General features: G+C 33.4%; 1 protein-coding gene across 12 annotated transcripts in view; it reads left to right on the top strand.

Moving 5' to 3' along the window:
- Positions 1-21,019, top strand: part of Adgrl2 (adhesion G protein-coupled receptor L2) — a 176,311-nt gene that overhangs the window by 107,831 nt on the left and 47,461 nt on the right. For all 12 annotated transcript variants that reach the window (XM_042676653.1, XM_042676669.1, XM_042676662.1 and 9 more), the window contains exon 4: positions 16,305-16,414. In XM_042676653.1, the coding sequence (XP_042532587.1) occupies positions 16,305-16,414 (110 nt within the window). The remainder of the gene's footprint in view (positions 1-16,304; positions 16,415-21,019) is intronic.

The raw sequence follows: 21,019 nt of genomic DNA, 5'->3' as shown, positions 1-21,019 counted from the left end.
AGAAGTTTGTCTGTTGGTTAGAGCAATAGATAATGGTCTGAACAGATACCCTGTCTGATAAGTTGATTTGGGATTTTGTGTGTATATTGCCATTTATTTCAACCCTTGATGAGTAGACCTTTATTAAGTAAGCCGCAATGATTACTGAATGTGAAATGTAACCAAGATTATTTTTTATTCAAATATAATTTAAATATTCATCAAAGAGAAGTTATGCTTAAGACTGACAGAGACTATTAACATCAAAAAATATAATTAACTGCATTGGGTATCATGAAGCAGAGTTAGCCAAATAGCCGAGAGGTCTAATTGCTGTAGAGTTTGAGAAGCAATGGTTTTATTTTATGCTGTAGCTGTGGAATTAATAGTAATGTGGTTTCCTATGTGGGCCAATTAAAAGCTGCCTGTTAAGGTTCATTGCTCTATAGGAAACCCATTGAATATCGCTTAGTAAACAGGATTGACATGTCAGTGTGTACACAATGATAAAACAGGAGAGAAAAAAAACACATAAAAATGAGAAGTAGTGTTAAAGAACTGTCTTTGAAACGGTGCCCTGAACTCTTTACCATACAGTGCTCTAGTGGATGTTGTAGTGGCCTTCCACGTTCTTTTGAGATCTTTCCCTGGCTGCCAGGAGAGTTGCTTTTTAGTGGGTTCACGGTTCTTCAATAGAATTGCATGGGTCTGCCAGGAGCTTTAACCTTTCTCCTTCCAGGCAGCTCTTAACTGAATGCCTGAGTAGGAATGTTCCCATGCCTCCTCCTTCTTTTCCTTCATTTTAAGACTCTAAAGAGCCCTCCCAACTTAAGAGCTCCTTCCTTGGGGTTCCTCCAGGGCCATTGTTAAATCCATCCTGAAGTTCATTTTTTTACTCTTCCCAAATCTGCTTCTGTGATGGTGACATTGATAGAGAACTCCAGTGAGCCTCTCATGAAATCTGCCTCAAAATTCCACTTCCTTTGTTACCCTACCAAAGACAAGAGGTGATATTAAATATAAAAACTCATCCTGTCTATGCAATTGGTTTATACCTTTTAGGAATCTAACCATTAAGTGTTTTAAAAAAATCAAAAAACTTTAAAGCAAAACCAGAAAACCCTAAAAGAACAAAGAAAATAGCTCAGTATTACTGATTAAACTCAAAAGATTTTTCCCTTGCCTAGTGTGTAGAGATTTAAAAGTGAACAGGTTGCAATGGTATTTTGACATTATGAGGTTTCTGAAAAGGTAATGTCAAAAGGTGATGATAAGAGCAACAAGATCTTCCCAGGTTTCTTTTTCTTAATAATGACATACCAAAAATGCTTAGTAATTTTTACCATGATGTATATCATGCCATATGAAGGCACTGCTTTTTTATTTTGCAAATAAAAACAATGATAAGATGCCACCTCCAAAAAGTTTGCTAAATTAGCATTTAGTCAGTTTTTGTAAGATGTAAAAAAAAATCTTAAAATTGCTTAACAGAGTTTATTATGAATAGTAAGATTGTATATGTGATATCCTCATTGTTCAGTGGTAAAAAAAAATCTAGCCATTCATCAAATATGTTCGCCCTGTTTAGATCTGTTGTATGAAGAGTGCATATTACTTCAGAAGAGCACAGTTTTGCTGCTTCACTGTAACTAGCTTACTGCCAAGCCTAAACATGATGTTATCAATATTTAAAAGTACTCGAATCTGACCTTAAATAACTGAGCTGATGAACTAGCTAGTTTACCCCTCAAATATAATCTGGGAAAAAGGGGACATCTGTAGGAATCACTGTTTTCCCAAATCTCCCTTACAGTGTAGACTTCCAGACGTTGGTTGTGGAAAAGTGAGTGATGATATGAGGTGATGATATGAAAAGAGAGGTTGAAAAGATACTGAGGCCTGTTAACCAGGATACAACTTCTGTCCTTATCCTTCCCTCCTTTTTGTACAATGCTGCTTTGCTAGCCACTTTTTTCTTTCTGGGTACTGTGTCTTCTTGTCTTGCTTTTAGTCTAAGGAAGAAAGCATCTTTCAAAGGTCGCGTTCTTTATATTTTTCAGAATCATGGCATAGTTCTGGAAAAATATTTTCCATTTTTTAAATCTGTAATATCAGCACAGAAATCGAAATTAGAACATTATTAATTATCATTCTTTTTATAGCAGTGCCATACACATTTTATTATTCTGTGCACACATTATTTGAATGTGGCATGTTTAGAAGATTGTTATTTCCACAATATAAATATTTCTACATCTGCCATATAGCCGAAGGTACTGTCTTCTACTGCTTTTTAGTATCAGAATCACTGGTGGATATGATACTGTGTTTTTCCTTCACCTACCTCTTCTTTCCCTTCCTCCCTCCTTCCTATTCCACCCACTCACCCATCTTTTCTTAGGTAATTTGTTGCTTTTGTGTCTGAGTTACAGCAAAGAGATACTTTCCTTGATCTCTGCTTTGTAAAAAGAGAGCTCTTCTGTTAATAGTTTGTAACTGAATGCTTATATGAGTTGGTGTTCAGTTATCAAGAATGCCATCAGCAATGCCTTGTTGCTTTCTTATCAGCTATTTCCTGCTGTCAGCTTGGCACTTATTTCAATAGAAAAGGATTTGCATCAAATGTAATGCCTTATTATATACAGCTAACATGGGGTTTTTAATTGTGCAAACACATGAGACTCCTGCAGTGGTAGTCAATTTGATAAAAGGATTAGATGATGAATATTTTGTCATGATTAAAGATTAGTTATGATTTATCAGAAGGATGCCAGTGAAATTTGTCATATACTTATCAATCAGGTGAGAATGATTAAATTTGAGAGTGTATGAACTACAAAATATCTATCTCTTCAAAATCCATCCCTTATGAATTTGATTATTTATATTCAGAGATGTGTATTAAGGATTGTTTTTGACCTTCCACACCTGCTTTGTAGAATCTGTGTTTCCAGCTTTTGGGCCTTATTTATTTTCTCGTCTTAGAAATTAGTCAGATGAATATATAAAGTTTTTGTATTTTTAAAGAAATGATACCTAATATGACTGGAGAAGTTAATTGGTGGGTTTAGTAACAACTAAAATGCAGATTATAGAAGAGATGACAGGCAGCAGAATGTGAATAATTACCAAACTAATTTTATAGACATTTATTGCTCTAGGGAGAGGAGAGAAAGATCACTTTGGGTTTGGGTGATCAGAGAAGAATTTAATACTGCCTGGCCAGCGTAGTTTCTACTGGCTTTCTCCACACCTGCTCAGCTGAGGCCCTGTGCCTATCTTTGTTCAGCCCAGTATGTAATAGCAATCACAGCTCTAAAGCTAGCCCTGAGGGTTTACTGGGAGTTAGAAGGCAGTATTTCCTCAAACCAAAACCCTTGTGTCCCGAGCTCTGATAGTTTTACACCTTTATAGACTTAAGGTCCTTCAAATGCATGTTTGTTCTTTATAAACTTTATTGTAAACATACTTACAGAGAGTTTACAGTTACATGAGTACATTACCTATCGAGCATTGTTACCCTCTCCCTTGTTTTTCCCATACTATCCCTCCATATACTATCCCCCCTACCCCCATATACAAGATACAGGGCTACGGAATCAAATACAGTGACCACAGGGGTTATACATGGGGGAGAGCATACAAAAGAAACAAAACAATTACACAGTACATTAAAAACAACAGTGACAAAGGAAAAAAGCCTCTTGTGCATGTTTGTTCTTAACAAGGAAGAAATATTTTAAATATCCAGAGTAATTTCTGTGAGAACTCAAACCTTTCTAGGACCTTTCCCTTCCCCTCCCTCCCTCCCTCCCTCCCTCCCTCCCTCTCTCCCTCCCTCCTTCCCTTCCTTCCTTCCTTCCTTCCTTCCTTCCTTCCTTCCTTCCTTCCTTCCTTCCTTCCTTCCTTCCTTCCTTCCTTCCTTCCTTCCTTCCTTCCTTCCTTCCTTCCTTCCCTCTCTCCTCTCCCCTCCTTCCCCTCCTCTCCCCTCATACTTGTTAATTTTTTTTAAGTATAGTTGTCAGTAACTTTTGACACAATATTCGTGTTGGTTTTCCTGTACTCATGAAGGACTATATTAAGTCAATGAAGTTAAATGGACAGAATTTCAGGAGAAACTGTCAGGTAGCCCAGTGATTGAGGAGAGAGTTAAGGGGGAGCATATCAAAGGGTCTTGGTTAGCCCCTCACTTTCAGGCCCTGCTCTACCTCCATTTCTTAACTAGTGCATTTAAGTAAGCTTTTATTTTCTCAGTAAATTTGTAAATAGATTTAATTTAGTAGTACTATATTAAATGATGAGATATACTTTTTGTACCTATTTGTTATTAATACATATGTGCTATTAACACTGGTAGCATTTTTAAGTTGAGGAAGGAGTATTTATTGGTATTACATCATACTTTTATGAAAATTCCTTGGGAGTTCTGTTGTAATTTCACTGTAAGAATAGACTAATCTCCCTCAGTATATGATAAGATGAATTCTTTCTAGATTGGAAAGCACAATGTAGAAAACATAGGTTATGGCTTTTGTGTGGTATAAAGCTAAAATTAGAAAAAGACTGATAGTTTTTGGAGTAATTTCAGTTTATTTTCAGGATAAGACTTTTTCTCTTTGTCTTGTACCCTGCGGCATTAATTTATTAATATTAACTCAATGCAGATTATAAAGGTAAAACTCGTATCTTTTTATCCCCTTTACTCTAGATATTCTTATGCATCTGTTCATAAACAGATATTTCACTCCCTAAATGTGTTAGAAGTTAGATGAGGAAAATAAATTTCTTAAAATTAATAACAAAAGGATATGTAGCTGAAAAATGTTTGATAAAGAAAATACAGTATTTAGCAAAAGATCAGAATTTCATAAGAGTAGTGAATAATTGTTTTCTTGCCTCTTCATTAAAAAAAATTCACTTAAAAGAAATAAAATAGTCTGCACTTCCAAAAGACTCAGCACTTAATTTCTGTTTTTATTTACTAGATCTGAATAATTCTGTTGACATTTTTGATGTTAGAAGCAGAAATAATCTATATTAGTTATCAATTAGACTGAAGTTTTATTTGCCTTACAGTGTTGATAATATTGGCTAATACATCTAACATTGGGAGTCAGAAAAATAAATCTTTATGGCATAACTTCACTTTTTACCAAAAGCACATCTAGCTGAACTAGGAGTCATATTCAACATGAATTTAAAATAACCACAGCACCAATCTAGTTTACTCAGTTTTTGCCCTCCAAAACTCCTTTTAGTTGCAGGTTCTTACGCATTATTTCAAGCTCTAATCCTCTGAGCGGGTAATTAACGGACCAGTAAAGCTATTTGTGGAAAAGAAGAGCCATAAGGGTGAAAATATTTCTTCACTGAATGATCTTTAAGAAGTAAATAATTACATATGGAAAAGATTTGGGATGACCAATCTAAATCTGAGGATAATTAGAAAGAAATAGAATGAAAATTGAAATGCTTGGCATGCACAACAATTCTCATATCATAACAAAACTAATTAAATATTTAGAAACTAAAATCCCTTCACAATTTGAAGAAAAATAACCCACGACAAAAGGCTCTGTAGCTTTGCAGATAATTAGCAAGGGTTATAGGAAAGAAGAACATCACAGATTGGCTCCAAGGCTCTGCAAGGTCATGTCTTATTACGCTGTGTCTTTTATATACTCTGGTAACAAGTTTCTTGCTAATTTAATCTAACTAGGGCATCCCATAGCGATTTCCCATTTCCCTTGTTAAAAATGTAAGTGTCTACAAGTACAAACTGTAGTAGGTTAACATTTTTATAAATAATTACTTGTAATTGATAATTCTTAAAAGTGAAGGTGTTAAATTTGAATAAAAATGCTGTATTTTTGAAATACTTAAGAATTTTATTGTTTTGCTATTCACTTAAAATTGTCTTATTCCTTTTCTTAAACAGACCTGATGACCGTGTGAATGAAACTTAGTCTCCGTGGCATGCTTTGTAAATAAATAGCTCTTATTTTGCTAATAAAGGCAAGTGCATTTATGTTGAATATGCATTTCTGCAAATAAGACATTTTTGTGCTGGATTAATAAGGCGCGGAGTGAGTCAGGCCTAATTTGCATTAAACTGACCCCAAGGTCCAGTAAAAACTAAGGAATTTCAAGGGTTTCTGAAACATAGAAAGTTGTTTTCAGCAAGCATTGCCACTTCAAAATGCTTATTTTAATAATTAATGTGGAACTTTTGAGATAATTTTAAAGGTTTCTAAGATACAAATGAACCATAAATATTAAAATATACATTCTTTAGTTCTAACTTCTAGCACAATATTTCACTCAGGTACAAAATGACTGTGGAACATTGTGTAAGATTTCAACATCTGAAAAATGATTTGTCTTCCAGAAGTAAACAGAATTTTACTAATAGACATTTCTTACCTTACTTGATCTTTTGTGGCTGTTTCTCATATATCATATTCTTTCTCAGTTACATAGATTTTGTATTTTCATGGCTACTAGTTAAATAAATTTTATTTTCTACAACTTTTTTTTTTGGTTGGTAGGGGTGGCTGTTGTGGAGGCTGAACTCTGGGTCTGGGCACTGTCCAGTAGGACACTAGCCTTGCCTACCATTTGAGCCACAGCACCACTTCTGGCTTTTTTCTGCTTATGTGGTGCTGAGGAATCAAACGCAGGGCATCATGCATGCAAGGGAAGCACTGTTCCTCTGAGCCAACTTCCCAGCCCCTTTCTATATCATTTTACATCATTCTTTAAAATATTTAGCCACAGTTCTATCCTTAAAAGCAAAAATTATATTCAAGATTATATTTAAACCTTAAAACATCAGTAGATAAAAAACTAAATGCAGTAGAAATTGTATATTTTTTCTCTAAATTTGGTATCCATAAATATGCTAACAATAAAGAATATTATGCTGGCAATTCTCGTACTATAGTAACTATTACACTAATTTGAGGATGCTTTAAATAATACAATGTTACATGATGTACAAACTATATTGTAATGTGCCTAAAAGATTAAATTCTATATAATAGAGATCTTCTAGAAACACAAATGATTAAATTATGAGAGCATTGTTATGTGACCAGCGGGACATTACTATAGCATACCTATTTTTTGCCATATTAATTACACACCATTCAGCTCCCTAATGTTAATGTTTACTTATCAATTAGGTTAGCTCACAAATCATCATTAATAAATATTTAAAGAAACCAAGTACTATTTTCCTTAGCTCTTAGAAATTTAGATAACAAAAATTTTCATTAAACTCTTTTTGAAACATTAAGAGGTTAGGTTTAACATTCACCTGTTTCTCTCCTGCAATGGAAAGATGATAAGTTTGTGTCTTGAGCATAATTTCTGTGTATTGTCTCTCATTTTACTTGATAATTTTGCTTAAGCAAATCTGCCTTGGCACTTTCCTGCTCCTACTTTCAGGTGATCTCTTGAATATGTAGAAATTTTGTCCAGCATTAGGACTAAAAAGAAGAATTGTTCTGTTGAATAGAGTATAGGTCCTTTGGAATTGTTAGTGTCTAGAGGAGCGATTGGAAGTTAAAGGGTACTTTTGCCTCTTCCTCGTAAGCATATAATCTATATCTTAAGTGTTTATTATTGGCTTTCATGACACAGAACAGTGTCTAAATTGACAGAATTGTCTGCGAATCAGGTACAGCTGATTGAAGCAGAATTAGATGTGTGCTGTTTGTTTTCTGTTAACTATGTTTATTTAGAAGCAGAAATAGCCAGGTAGCTATTCTTGATTTCATTCATTCAGCAACACTGAATGCCTATTATGTGGTAGGCATGTAATCACTTCCAATAAGAATTTGCAAATTAGCCATTTCTCCTTCCCCCTCCCTTTTGTAGCAAGGCTTCCTTTTTTTTTTTTTAAGCTTGTGTGCATGAACAGAATAAAATGTACTAGTTGACATATTTTATTTTTGATTAGTAACTGAAACTCAGTAATGAATTTCATTTCTTCTCCATTAATAAAAGCTTGAATTCATGTTAAAAACAATTCAACTGTAGGTGTTGTGTTCATTTAGAATGTACAGTTCACCTGTAGATGTGGTATAACTTTTTCTAGAACAATCCTAGCAATGTTCTGTTTATTATTGAACAATCAAATCATTGCATGCTTTCTTTGACACCTTGAAATCATCTATTTCATCTCCAAAAAGGGAGCACTTTTAACTGAGATTGACAGTAGCTCAGAGAAAAAGTGATTTTATCGTTGCTAGCATTTTGTAATTGAGGTTTAAAAATAACAGATGCCAATTAGGAAAGGAAATTGTTCAAGCAGTTTTCACATGCATATACAGACTTAACAGAATATTTAGAGGATTATTTCAAATCTAAACCAACTTGAATTTAGTTTCTGTCATGATATATTGAGTTTTTCTGTTGCATGGTGGAGTATTTGTTTAAGTTAGTAGATTTTGGATTTTTAATCTTCCTTAGAACTGTGGTGAATAATGGCCCTTGGGAGGAGATAATGAAATTTTCTTAATTTATATTTTCAAGTAGAAGCTTCCGTTGAAAATGGCATCTTATGGCCTGGAGACATGGCTGTAGTGTAAATTTCAGGGGAGCTGCAATAAGAATGCATGCCATCGGTGAGGGGGAACATTGGAACAGTGAAGAAGTAATTTAAGGAAGAAAAAGAAAATGCACCAAAGTTTTATTGTAGCATATCTAATGATCTGCTGAAGATTGCCAATGGTTTTTGGAGCATGACTGGAGAAACTAATGTTATCTTGCCAAAACAGAAGGCCCTGCTTAATCAGCAGAACAAGACTATTGATTAAAACCCCTCTCACAATAGATTACATGTGGAATCTCATCTCCATACTTTGCACTTGGTAAAGTATAATAATGAGCATAAGATAATCAAAAGAAGAGTAAAAGCAATTTGTTGAGCATTGTACAATTTAAGATTAGAGTTGGAAGGAAAACAAATTTGCATGAATAGTTTGTCCTGTTTTTAAAGCCGTACACAGGGCAGAATATATACAATACTGGAACTCCTCTGGAAGGGGAAATGATGTTTCTCTAAGGACTGCAAACTATATCCATTTTTATATTGGGGACAGTGTTACTGTTGTTTTCCATGGTGATAATAATTCCTACTTTTGAGATTTGTTATCTAGGCATTGTGCAGTTTTTCTGCATTATCTCATTTAACCTAAACAGCAAAACTCCAAAACAGGTAACGCAAAAGCTGAGGTTGAAACATTTAATATATTATGAACTCACAGATTAACACAGCTAAATAAGCAACCAAGTTGGATCTTAGCCCCTAGTTCTTTGTGATCTTAAAAACTCCATTATAAATACGTTAGCCAGTAATTTTGTTTCTAAACCATTAACAGCAGAGCTAATACTATACTGTATTTTTAAATGCAATTTTTTTAAGAATATGGTTACTTATGTGTGCATTGTAATGTCTTTCACTTATTTTTTTAGAAGCTGGAGGAAAAGAAATATATGAATAATTTCCTGGCATTCATGTTTCATTAGTAATGAAACACCAAATATTTTATTTATCCTACATGACAAAGTAAATGTGTTTCCTCAAACATACTTCAGTTAGTCTGTGAATTGCATTTGCTTTTGTTGTTCCATGTAGCCATTTTGTTTGTGATGTTTTTGTTTGCTTTGTTTTGTTTTGTTTTGAGAAGGTATTTAGGTTTGTAGCCCAGATTGCCTCCAGCCTGGCCTTGGGCTCTTCATTCTCCTGCCTCAACTTCCCTAGTGCTAGGATTATAAAGGTGTGTGCTCTCATGCCAAGCTATGCATATAATTTCCATACCATATCATATGTTAATAATATATGATAAATGCCCTTTTTAATCAATCATACATAATTTATTCAGTATATTTAATTATATAAAGCAGTGTAGATTCCTTAGAATCTAATATTAAAACTGAGAACATTATTTGCATATGGAATAGAAAATACGCTGTTTATAATACTTTGTAACAAAATTTTTTTACCATCTGTCACTGATGTTGGCCAAGAGATACATTAAATTTTCTTAAAGTATTTTAAAAATTTTTCTTTTCTTACTGATTATGCATATATGTCTGAGCAGTAACACTAACTTAAAATAATATTTACTCTAAATTTTGCTAGTAATGAAATATATTGGCATTCTCTTTGCACAGAAAATGAATTAAGCTACTAATCCCCCTAATTATTATACTTTTCTTCTGCTCTTAGAGATGAACATGCGGCTTTATCTTTTTTACCCACCACTTTCTTTCCCAGTTTAAGATAGAAATATTATAACAGTAAGATTTTAGATAACTGAAATTCTGTGTTTTGCCTCATTTGAATCAGTTTATGACCTATAAACTATATTTGGAGTTTTCTTTGTTGTGGTTGATGGTTTTGTGAAAAAGATCCAAGACTGTTGATGTCAGGAAGACTATGCGAACATTACAGTGTTACAAATCATTTACTATTGGATTTATTTTAGTTTTTTATTTTTTTAGTTATATTTAGTTGGATTTATTGTAGTATGGGAATTCTCAGGTTGAAAATGTATATTATGTGTTTAAAAATATTAAAAGGAGAAGAGGAGGAAATGTTTTTCAAAACTTATAGCCAGATGTAATATATATATTAGGATATTTGTTGTGGTGGTAGGACTTGTAATTGAACCCAGAGATTTGCATATGATTGGTAAGTGCCTTAGTTCTGAGCTAGAACCCAGCCCAAAGCAATGTGGCTGATAGTTGTTGTTTGTGGGTTTGTGTTTTGTTTTGTTTTGCCTATCTGCTGCTTGAACTCTGGGCCTAGACACTGTCCCTGTACTTCTTTTGGCTCAAGTCTAGTGCTCTACCATTAGAGCCACAGCACTACTTTAGCCTATTTTTGGAGTTCATTGGAGTTAAGAATCTCAAGGCCTTTCCTGACCAGGCTGGCTTCAAACCATGATTCTCAGATATCAGCCTCTTGCTTAGTATCTAGGATTATATACATGAATTCCCGGGGCCCCAGCTAAGGCAATGTTTTTGATATAGGTTTTTGTTGTTGTTATTATTGTTCTTTTAAAAACTGCCTTTTTGCTTTTTTGGTACTGAGGATTGAACCCAGTACATAGCACTTGCTAGGCAAGTGCTTTGCCACTGAGCTATATCCCAGCCCTGTAGCATTTTTTAACCAAATCCAATTCTCAGTTTGCTGAGTTGGAAATTGAAGAATATTTAAAATGATTTAAATGTTTCAGATTTTGGAGTACGTTTAATTAAGTAATTTTATCTTTTGGGAAGGGATGTGAAGGGTAAACAAAGGAGGAGGCTGCAATGCTTGATAAGAAATGTACTCATTATCTTGCCCATGTAATTGTAACCCCTCTGTACAGTATGTTCACAATAAAAAAAATTATCTTTATTTTAGGAAGTATTAAATCATTAAATATCAATTAAGTCAAAGTTTTAATATCGGAAAGTCAATAATGATTGCTGTTGATTATATTTTTGAATACTTTTAATGACATTCATAGTATACAATGAAGCAGAGTGTATTTTTACAGACTGTCAGAAATTATATTTCCGGTTTATTCAGTGGTACAAATTTAGGAAAAGATCATTTTCTGTATTTCCTATTAAAAGCCAGTTTATACGTAATATGTACATGTACTAAGATTTGATTCACTATCTCAGTTTGTGAGTACAATGCATCTTCTTAGACAATGTCACTTCTTTGTCACTCTTCTCTATTTCTTCCCATCTCATCTATCTTGTTAAGTTACCTGATTTTACTACAATATAGCATTTGACTTATCATGTCAGTTATTGATAAATAATTAGATATATTGATCAAAATAAGAGCAAACAGGAACCCTTGATTCCTACACCTAAAATTGGGAAGGAAAATATCTTTATCATAAATCTGATCACATATGCAGTTTTACACAAAATACTTAATGTTATTATCTATGCCTAGTGCATCTCTAGCAACTGATTAAGAATCATTTTCAGTGGTAGTTAAAATGCCCAGGACCGGTGTTTATCCTTAGATCTTCTGAATCTGTTCTTATGAAGCCAAATAATTTGCTTTTCTTAGTTGAGCTATCTGATCACATTTTGGAATTACTACTTTAGCTATTGTAACTCAACAGTGCATGTTTATAAATACAAAGCAGCTTTAAGACCCATTATTTGCAAGTTGAAGCATTTAGTTCATTTTTTAAAAAGAAATAATCATACTTCCTTTAAAATTTTAATCAAAGGCCCCCCTTTTTTTTTTGGAAGTGGGGCCTGAACTTTGGCCCTGGGCACTGTCCCTCAGCCCTTCAGCTCAAGTCTAACGCTCTCCCACTTGAGCCACACCGCCACTTCTGGCTTTTTCTGCTAATGTGGTGCTGAGGAATCAAACCCAGAGTCTCATGCATGCAGGGCAAGCACTCTACCACTGAGCCACCTTCCCAGCCTGGGGCCCATTTTTAAAACCCATTATTTTCTCTTCTATCTTGTTCTCATTTACACTAAATTTACCATTTAAGAAAAGTTTAGATTAGTACGCTGAATTCTCACAGTATTATAAAAGTATTGATATTCTAGTTACTATTGTGAACAACTGTAGCTGATAGGAAATATCATTATCTTTTTATGGAGAGGAAGAGGAGAGAAAGTCATGCCAGCATCCATTCCTAGGTCTTAGAAAATAACTCCTGATCACCTTTTCTATTTTGGCTTTGGTTGTCTTTGAAGCTGAGCCATTCGTAGGAATTTACTATGCTTTTTTTGGCTAAGTAATTGTTTTCTTACTTGTCTTTTTAAAACATACCAATTAACAGTTTTGCAAGCTTAACCATATGGGTTAAAGCATTTTTAATTTTAAAGATTTATAGCTCATACTGGATAGTTCCCCATTCATTTCTACACATTACTTGGAAACTTATAGCTACTCTATCAATTGATAAAGGATATTCACAGTCCATATTTTCATTTCTGTATGTGGTTCTCTAAAAGTTCTGATTCATTTTTCATGAATAGATACTGGTGTGCATAGCCGTGATATTTTTTTTCCATGTACAATTGACGTTCTCATGTTGAATCTTTACTCTTGGTTAATTCAAAATTTCTAATTTTTTCAACATTCTTAATATATATACATGTGTATGGAGTATAAGAAAATAATATATAGATATATACATACTTCATATGTATGTATATATGTTTATATATGTAAGTATATACAGTATTTTCAAGTGTAGAATGAATGTTTTTAGAAATGGATGCACTTGGGGCTGGGAAGGTGGCTCAGTGGTAGAATACTTGCCTTGCATGCCTGAGGCCCTGGGTTTGATTCCTCAGCACCACATAAGCAAAAAGAAAAAAGCCGGAAGTGGTGCTGTGGCTCAAGTGGTAGAGTGCTAGCTTTGAGCTGAAGAGCGCCCAGGCCGAGTTCAGGCCCCATGACTGGACCCCAAAAAAAAAAAGAAAAAAGAAATGGATGAACTCTAGAAATGTGTGTGATTTTTGTGTGAATTTTATTGTCTCTTTATTTAAGGTTTTATTTAAGATAATAGCTGTAGAATTCATACTTTTTACTGTCTTACCATGAGTGCTTTATATGTGATTCTTTAAGGATATTTATGTGGTTAGTATAAACCACTGAATTAATTATGACATTCATTTGAACTCATAATGGTAGTCAGATAACTAATCAGAGTTGTTTTAAAAAATTAAATATAGGCAGATTTTTTTTCTTTTGATCATATTGGTATACTTTCAAATAAAACAGAATGTTCACGGGTGTGTTTCCCTTTCACTTCTTATAAAACATACTGTCACATTGAGAAATACGGAAGATTTCTAATCCTATGTTAGTCATTTTATTCATCCAGTTACTTCTGGTGGGGAAACATTGGGTAATCTTCAATATATTCTTTATTTTTGGAAACATGGGATAAATCCTCAAATCTCCTATTCTCTGTCTTCTGTGAGCCACCTTTTTACCATTGTCCAAAGTCCTTATGTTCCTGGTTCATTTCAACCTCAGTAGAAGCCATTTTCTCTTCTATAACCTGTCCCTAGTTTGGTGATACAAGAGGAACATTCACTTGAGAAGGGAAGGTAATGTGGTATATGAAACTGTTTATTTTCCAGTGGAATTTGGTTTTAATAGGATTTTTACAATGAGAGTGTTTCATAACTATTGGGAAAGTACAATCTGATTGAGTAGCTATAAAATGTATATCTCGGGAGCATATGAATATTAAACATATAGGAGTTTATGCTTCTTGGTATCTAAGAGCTGTGAAGCTAAGATACAATGAAGATTCTTGTAGGTATGAATACAGACAAGAAAGGAAATGAAAGGACTGTCTTTTTTTGGGGACCCGGTTAGTGTTGAGGATTCCTGAAAGATGAAGCAACTCTTATAGCTTGCAGAATTTAAGACAGAAGAAAAATGATGCATCTGAACTATATTTCTACATTTTCAATAGGTCCTATTGAAAAATCTTAAAATCTGCCTATATGGGGCTTGAACTCTGGGCCTGAGCACTGTCCCTCAGCTCTTCAGCTCTTCAGCTAGCTCTCTACCACTTGAGCCACAGTGCGCCACTTCTGGCTTTTTCTGCTTATGTGGTACTGAGGAATCGAACTCAGGGCCCTCATGCATGCAAGATGAACACTCTACCAGTTCTGATTTTTTTGTTTTGTTTGGTTTGGTTTTGTTTGGTCTTTTCTTTTTTGGTACTGGGGATGGAATTCAGGATGTTGACACTTGCTAGCCAAGTGCTTCACCACTGAGCTATATCTCATCCCTCTGCCTGTAATTTTAAGCTGTAGAATACAGTATTAGTTCTGTGACTTATATTAAAATCATTAATTTATGCCAAATGGCAATAAACCACTGGAATATTTCTTCAAAGGAACTAAGAATAGCAGGAAAAAATACTAGAATGTTGTGAACACTCCCCAGTTTACATTATCTGTATTCTTGAAATGATAATATATAGTATATATTTTTTAAATATCACGCTATATAATAGATTAATCATGATAGAAGTTGATTACATTAATATTTGTAAAGCAAATATTATAATTTCTTAACTATATAAGACTCATTTGAAATTTACTGTAGTGTATTTTGAATTATAAAATGTAGCTATTTAAGCCTGTAAAGCTTTTACACTTTGCCTCCCTTCAAAGAATGATCATGTTAGTTTTAATGTAAAATATCTCCAAAGTACATTGTTTTTTATATCTTGCTTCCATTATTTTGCTTCCAGTGCCCTTTGTACTTAGATATCTTCCTACTGAGTTACTTATTCATAGTTTGTTAGAGTGTTATTGTAGTTTAGCTATTTTATGTATTATAAAATACTTAGTATTCAAGTTGTTAGATAAAATTTGTTATAATGCCTTTGTTCTGCTTGCTTTGCCTTCTTAATGTATATACTGTCAGAAAACATAAAACTCCTGCAAGTATTTTCATTCCATTGGATTATAATCAAATCAAATTATAAAAGAAATAATTCTTGCCTTTGCAAGGCTTGTAAAAAGAACATCTGGGCCAATTTATAGTACTTAAATATCTTTCTAGAGTTCTCACTTAATTTTAATTCTGATAACTTAATGGCAGCAACAACAAAAAAGAAAATACTTTTTTAGGCTAATGTATGGGGCATTTTAGGAAGAATGTTAGTGGTATTTTTTTATGTTAAATTGATTTAGAAGAACCAATAGTACACAGTAATTACTCATAGCATGAGCACATTGGTCTGTGAAAAGTAACAATAGTGTGTTTCAAACTGCTTTAAATATAGTCGGTCATTAATGCCAGTCATTATATGTATGATAATAAACCATGGGTTCAATTTTAGTACCAGGAATGGGGAAAGGGGCAAGAAGAGAAACAAGGTATCTACTGGCTTGGTATTTGGTATTCAAGAATGAATGCAGTGCCAGTAATAGAAAACATAACACAAATTTGGATGCTAGAGAATGAACTTTAAAATCTGTATTTTAATACATAAACTTCCTGCTCAGCTATTCACTTGATAGAGCCATATTGCCGTTCACTCAGTATTTTTTTGCTTTGCTTGTAATTTTAATTAATCAAATATGCTGATAAGTCCCCCTTTTTCACTACATATTGAGTACATAAAAATTCAAATAAAAATGTCTAGTATAATACTTTTATAGCTATTTGATAATGTAAAATAATACCAGTTATATTATATGTTTTATACTTCTAGTTGCTTAAAGAAAATATGAGTCAGTTTCAAATTGTATTTCTTAATACAAAAAAGTTAAATTACACAAATTTGATTCACTTTGTTTTGCAGGTGCAACAATCGAACACAGTGTATAGTAGTTACTGGGTCAGATGTGTTTCCTGATCCATGTCCTGGAACATACAAGTATCTTGAAGTCCAATATGAATGTGTTCCTTACAGTAAGTATGAAGTTTATATTCTTCACTTCCTCCAGCATTCCTGGTTAATGCTGAAAAACTACACATGTGAAAGAAGCATATGTTTATGGCCCACAAAACCATTATGCATGCAGAGCACTAACAGACTCGGGACTCCAATTAGCTTCATGAAGTGTGGAAGGAAGCCATAGTGTGGTGCTGGCCAAGTGTCTGTCTGTGTTCTTAAGTGTTTGGCTTTTAAGGCTAGTGTTTTTCCAGAAAACAAACTTGAATTAGCTATTCAATAGGGCAGATAGAAATCTGTACTTTTGCCCAATACCAGTTGCTGACAAATTGGTTTGGCTCCCAGTTTTCTAAAGGAGGAATTGACTTCAGTTTTAATCATGAGCTACTTGAATGGCTACCTGCTGTCGTGGTAACTTTAGTGCCTGGTAAATGCTACTACTGCAGGGTCCAAGGCAAGTGTTGCCCCTTCTGTTCCGTGTCCTTGAGGGGAGCAATTTTCCCCCAGATCCAATGATGAAATTTTAATGCTTTTTTACAACAAAAAGTTGACAAAATCCTACATATATCTGGGTAACACATTTTTAAGATCCTGCAAGGAGTTATTTAAAATTCAATAGAAATTTTTATAGGTATGCTACAGCCAATACTCTAATGCTATGTAGTTTTCCTTCTAAGCTCAGATTCATGCTTCTACATTATATTCTTCAAGTTCAATGAAAATTTTACCATTTCAAACAACTTAAAGGCTTGAATATATTACCTAATTTTTACAAACTAATTTGATAGTGTTGTCTTTTTAAATAAAAAAGAAAAAGAATCATGTAAGGTTTGTGCATAGACATGAGAAGTAAAGTGTTAGGTTAGTACTTTTACTGATTTGAGACAGCTATACTTTTCCCCTGTAATCTCAGCTACGTGGAAGATTGGGGCAGGAAGATTACTTAAGCCCCGGAGTTTCAGACTAGCCTTGGTTCTGGGTAGCAAGAGCCTATTTCAAAACAACAAAAACAAAAGGGTCACATTCTGATACAAGTGCTATCTCCAATATGGTAGTAACATATTCTTACACATATGGTGAAGATACCCTCTCTGTCTTCTTCTGCCACAAATTGATAATTGCCTTTTTGTGGTATCAGTTAAAGGCCAAACACAGATGATCTTTTCTTTTCATCCCTACTCTGTGTTCCTGTGTTACTGTGAAATAGATGCTTTTTATGTTTTCAGTATTTTCTGTAACATTTGTAGGATTGGAAGCCTACTGAGTGCACTGATCTTTATTCCATCTCTCCTGTGTGTAGTGTTGGTGGCTTTACATAATCATTCTTCTTCTGGGCCACTAGACGAACATTGTATTCTTTTGAGCTAACCAAAATTTTGTTCCGTAAAGTCCCTCTCACTTGAATTCAGCCTGATTTCTGTCCTCAAATTAGAGAAGGAATACAGCATCCATTCCCAAACAGTGGAATCAGTCAGAGCTGCCAAGAATTCTTTCTGGAGCCAGTTCCTGTAACCTAGTCTTTAGACCAAGACAGTGTTAAGCACATGTTATTTTCAGACTCTTAAGTAATTTCTTGCGCTGATTAAGAAAGGAAAATGTGGATGTCTTCTGGAACATCTAACTTTCAAAATTTTACTTTTTCAGTTCTCCAGAAGTATTGTACATTGTGTACTAAACTTGCAAATAGCTATACTCAGAGAAGTATTTACTCTTTCAAGTTTTTATCCTTTGAAATAATAAAAAAATCAACCAGTAATTAATTTGCCGTTACCTTTCTAGATATTTGCACGAGGTAGAAATAAGTCTATGGCTTTTTTTTCTTTATAAATCACTGCGCTATAGAAGTAATTATAATTCCTATATACCGTACAGTAGTGACACACTATAAATTATAAGATTTCAATCAATATAAAATTGTAATGAAAATTGTCTTTTCCTGTTATTCCTACTAATTTACATAGTGGTGTGTGTTTTCTTATTTCTTCCTTATTTTCCCTGCTTTTGTTTTCTTCTGTCTTTTATAAGTGTTTCTTATACTTGCTTTCATTTTGTACTTCTACCTTTCACTCTTCCATTGTTTTAATGGTGTTTGTACTTTATAGTATTTTATACCCTTTTCACACATTACTTACTTGATAAAAATTGTCACCATCAGATAAGATTTATTATATATTCCACAACCAACTGGCTTAATGCCAGTTTCTATTAACAGCAAATCCTCCAAGAGCTTGTATATCTCAAATTGTTTCCTCCTGTTCTAAAACAGTAATAGAAAATTTCCATGGCTTCTGAAAATTTTATAATAAATATGCTAAAAGAGGACGTCAAAAATAATGTTCTTGGTTTATTATAGTAATGCTTATAAGCAGGGAAATACATGCATTATTTTGTGGCTTTTGTAGTTGCCTGTGTAATATTTGTGTCAAAAATAAATGAATGTAGAGTTCTTAATTGTTGACAGAATACTGGGAATAACATGCATGTATATATTTTAAAAGTCAGGATCTTGGAGGATAAAGGAAAGTAATTATACTAGAATTTTGCATGTAACAGACTGAATTTTTATTTTCATTTTGTTCTCATTTCACATTCTTATGATACATGAGAATGTTTGCTACAAGTTTTATTTGATGAGAATAGAAACTTATTATTGATTAAGTCCCTAGTAATGATGAAACATGAGATTATTCAATATGAAATAGTGTGTCACTTCAGATACTGAGTATGTAGGCTATAAGTAGTTTGGTCACAATTTTTTGTCTTGCACATCCATGTAGTCTTCGCTGATGTTGGTGATGGGTCATGCACTTGTATGTTTGCTCTATAGAAAAGTAAATGTATTGTTATGATTAAAGTCACACAGTCTCTTGAGGAAAACTCCTATATTTGGCATGTGACAAAGAATGCTGATTTTATTAATTTTTTTGCATTTTTTTATTCTTCTGGTTGATAAATTTTGGCTGAACTTACAGATAATCTGTCCTTTGGGTTTTCATAAAAATCATTATATAGAAATTTAAAGAGCCATTCTTCAATCCTCAAAGGTTTTATTTACTAAAACAACTTATATTTGGATAATTTTCATCAGAATTACAAATTATAATAAAATTTATACCCATTTACTGTTCCCTTGATACAGAAGTTACTAGTTAGTCACAAATCAAGAAAAACTTCCTATTTCCCATTTTGCTCAGTAACTTCACGGTCATCTTTGTGCATCCAATAAGTAAAACCCAGTTGTTTTGAATGAATTAAAAACAATATACCTCAGCTTTCTTTACTGAGCTTGTTTTTTAATGTTCTGTTTTAAGTGTATTAGTCCCGTACATTACATTTGATTGGTTTATTTTTAGTAAAGTCATCCTTTCCATAGGGAAGACAAACAACTATATTTAAATAATAGTTTGAGCAATCACAGCACTAATGATTTCTTTTATCCTCATTTTCCCACCACGCCCTTCCGTTATTGTTTCTAAGCAGGTATAATAATGCTCTTCACTGAGGAGCAATGTTAGGACAACTAATTAATAAACAAATATTCCTAATTCAGCGACACTGAATGTCTCCTATGTGTGAGATGTAGTCAGAATTACACATTATAGAGCAAGTATGTTTCCTGAAAGTGGCTAAATGGTCCAAGTTGGTTTAAAGGAGGTTATGGATGAATGCAAGAGGTTATATGCTATTTGTATTTTCAAAGATGTTTCTCCCCAAAGCATTTTACAAGGTCAATATTTAATTTGATGAATAATTTTAATTCTAAAAAGTGAATCAAGCTAAAAATCCTACTGCAACATGCAATGCTTTCTTTAAGTAATCAGTTTGGAGATGTAGTATTATCACATTCTAATGCATTTTAATAAGGCAAGAGGGAGTAACACAAACATCAATGGAGTCATTTTATGAAATTCAGGCAACATACTTCAAAGCCCAAATAGAATCTAAAATAGATTATCGTTTCTAATTATCAGAATACTATTTGCCAACAAGGATCTTATTTGCACCCTTTGTAAGTGCATAAGCCATATTTTTAAATTTATAGGGCTTCAGTTTTTTTAACTCCTATAACTCTATTAATAAGGTTTGTTTTAAGAAAGCATATACCTTTTATGGGGTCTGTGGAGTCAAGGTATTTGCTGTGAATGCTCAGTATGATTGCTGTTGCATGCTCGCTTGCTTTCTGTGTAAATTAATGATGATAGAAAATGTCATAATAAGCTAACCATAATTCTTTCTTCCTTTTTCTCCTTGCCTACTGTGCTTGCTTTTCCCTTGTATGTATTTTGCTTACTTTTTTTAATAGTCTTATATTATTACAAGTTTGATATATGATACGGAAAGTTAAAATTAAATAGAATGTGAATGTAAAGTTAAATAAGTAAATTTATTTATTTTACCGAGCAAGAAAGACATTACTTGGTCTTACCCTTCAATATACCTATTGAGCTCAAGGGGAGATTTATGTATTCCTGGAAAGGAGGCATTTTAAAATTGCTATGATGGACTTTTCTAGATGTCAGATATAATAGAAAAACAATTAACATGAACAACATAATTGTAAGAACTGTATTGTGAAAATACAAATATAACCATATCAATAGTTACTAAATTTGTCCCAAACT

Source organism: Dipodomys spectabilis, unplaced genomic scaffold (assembly GCF_019054845.1).
Source record: "Dipodomys spectabilis isolate Male_0828 unplaced genomic scaffold, ASM1905484v1 ptg000002l, whole genome shotgun sequence".
NCBI lineage: Eukaryota > Metazoa > Chordata > Mammalia > Rodentia > Heteromyidae > Dipodomys > Dipodomys spectabilis.
Note: the sequence above shows the minus strand (reverse complement) of the source record. Positions and strands in the feature narration are given on the sequence as shown.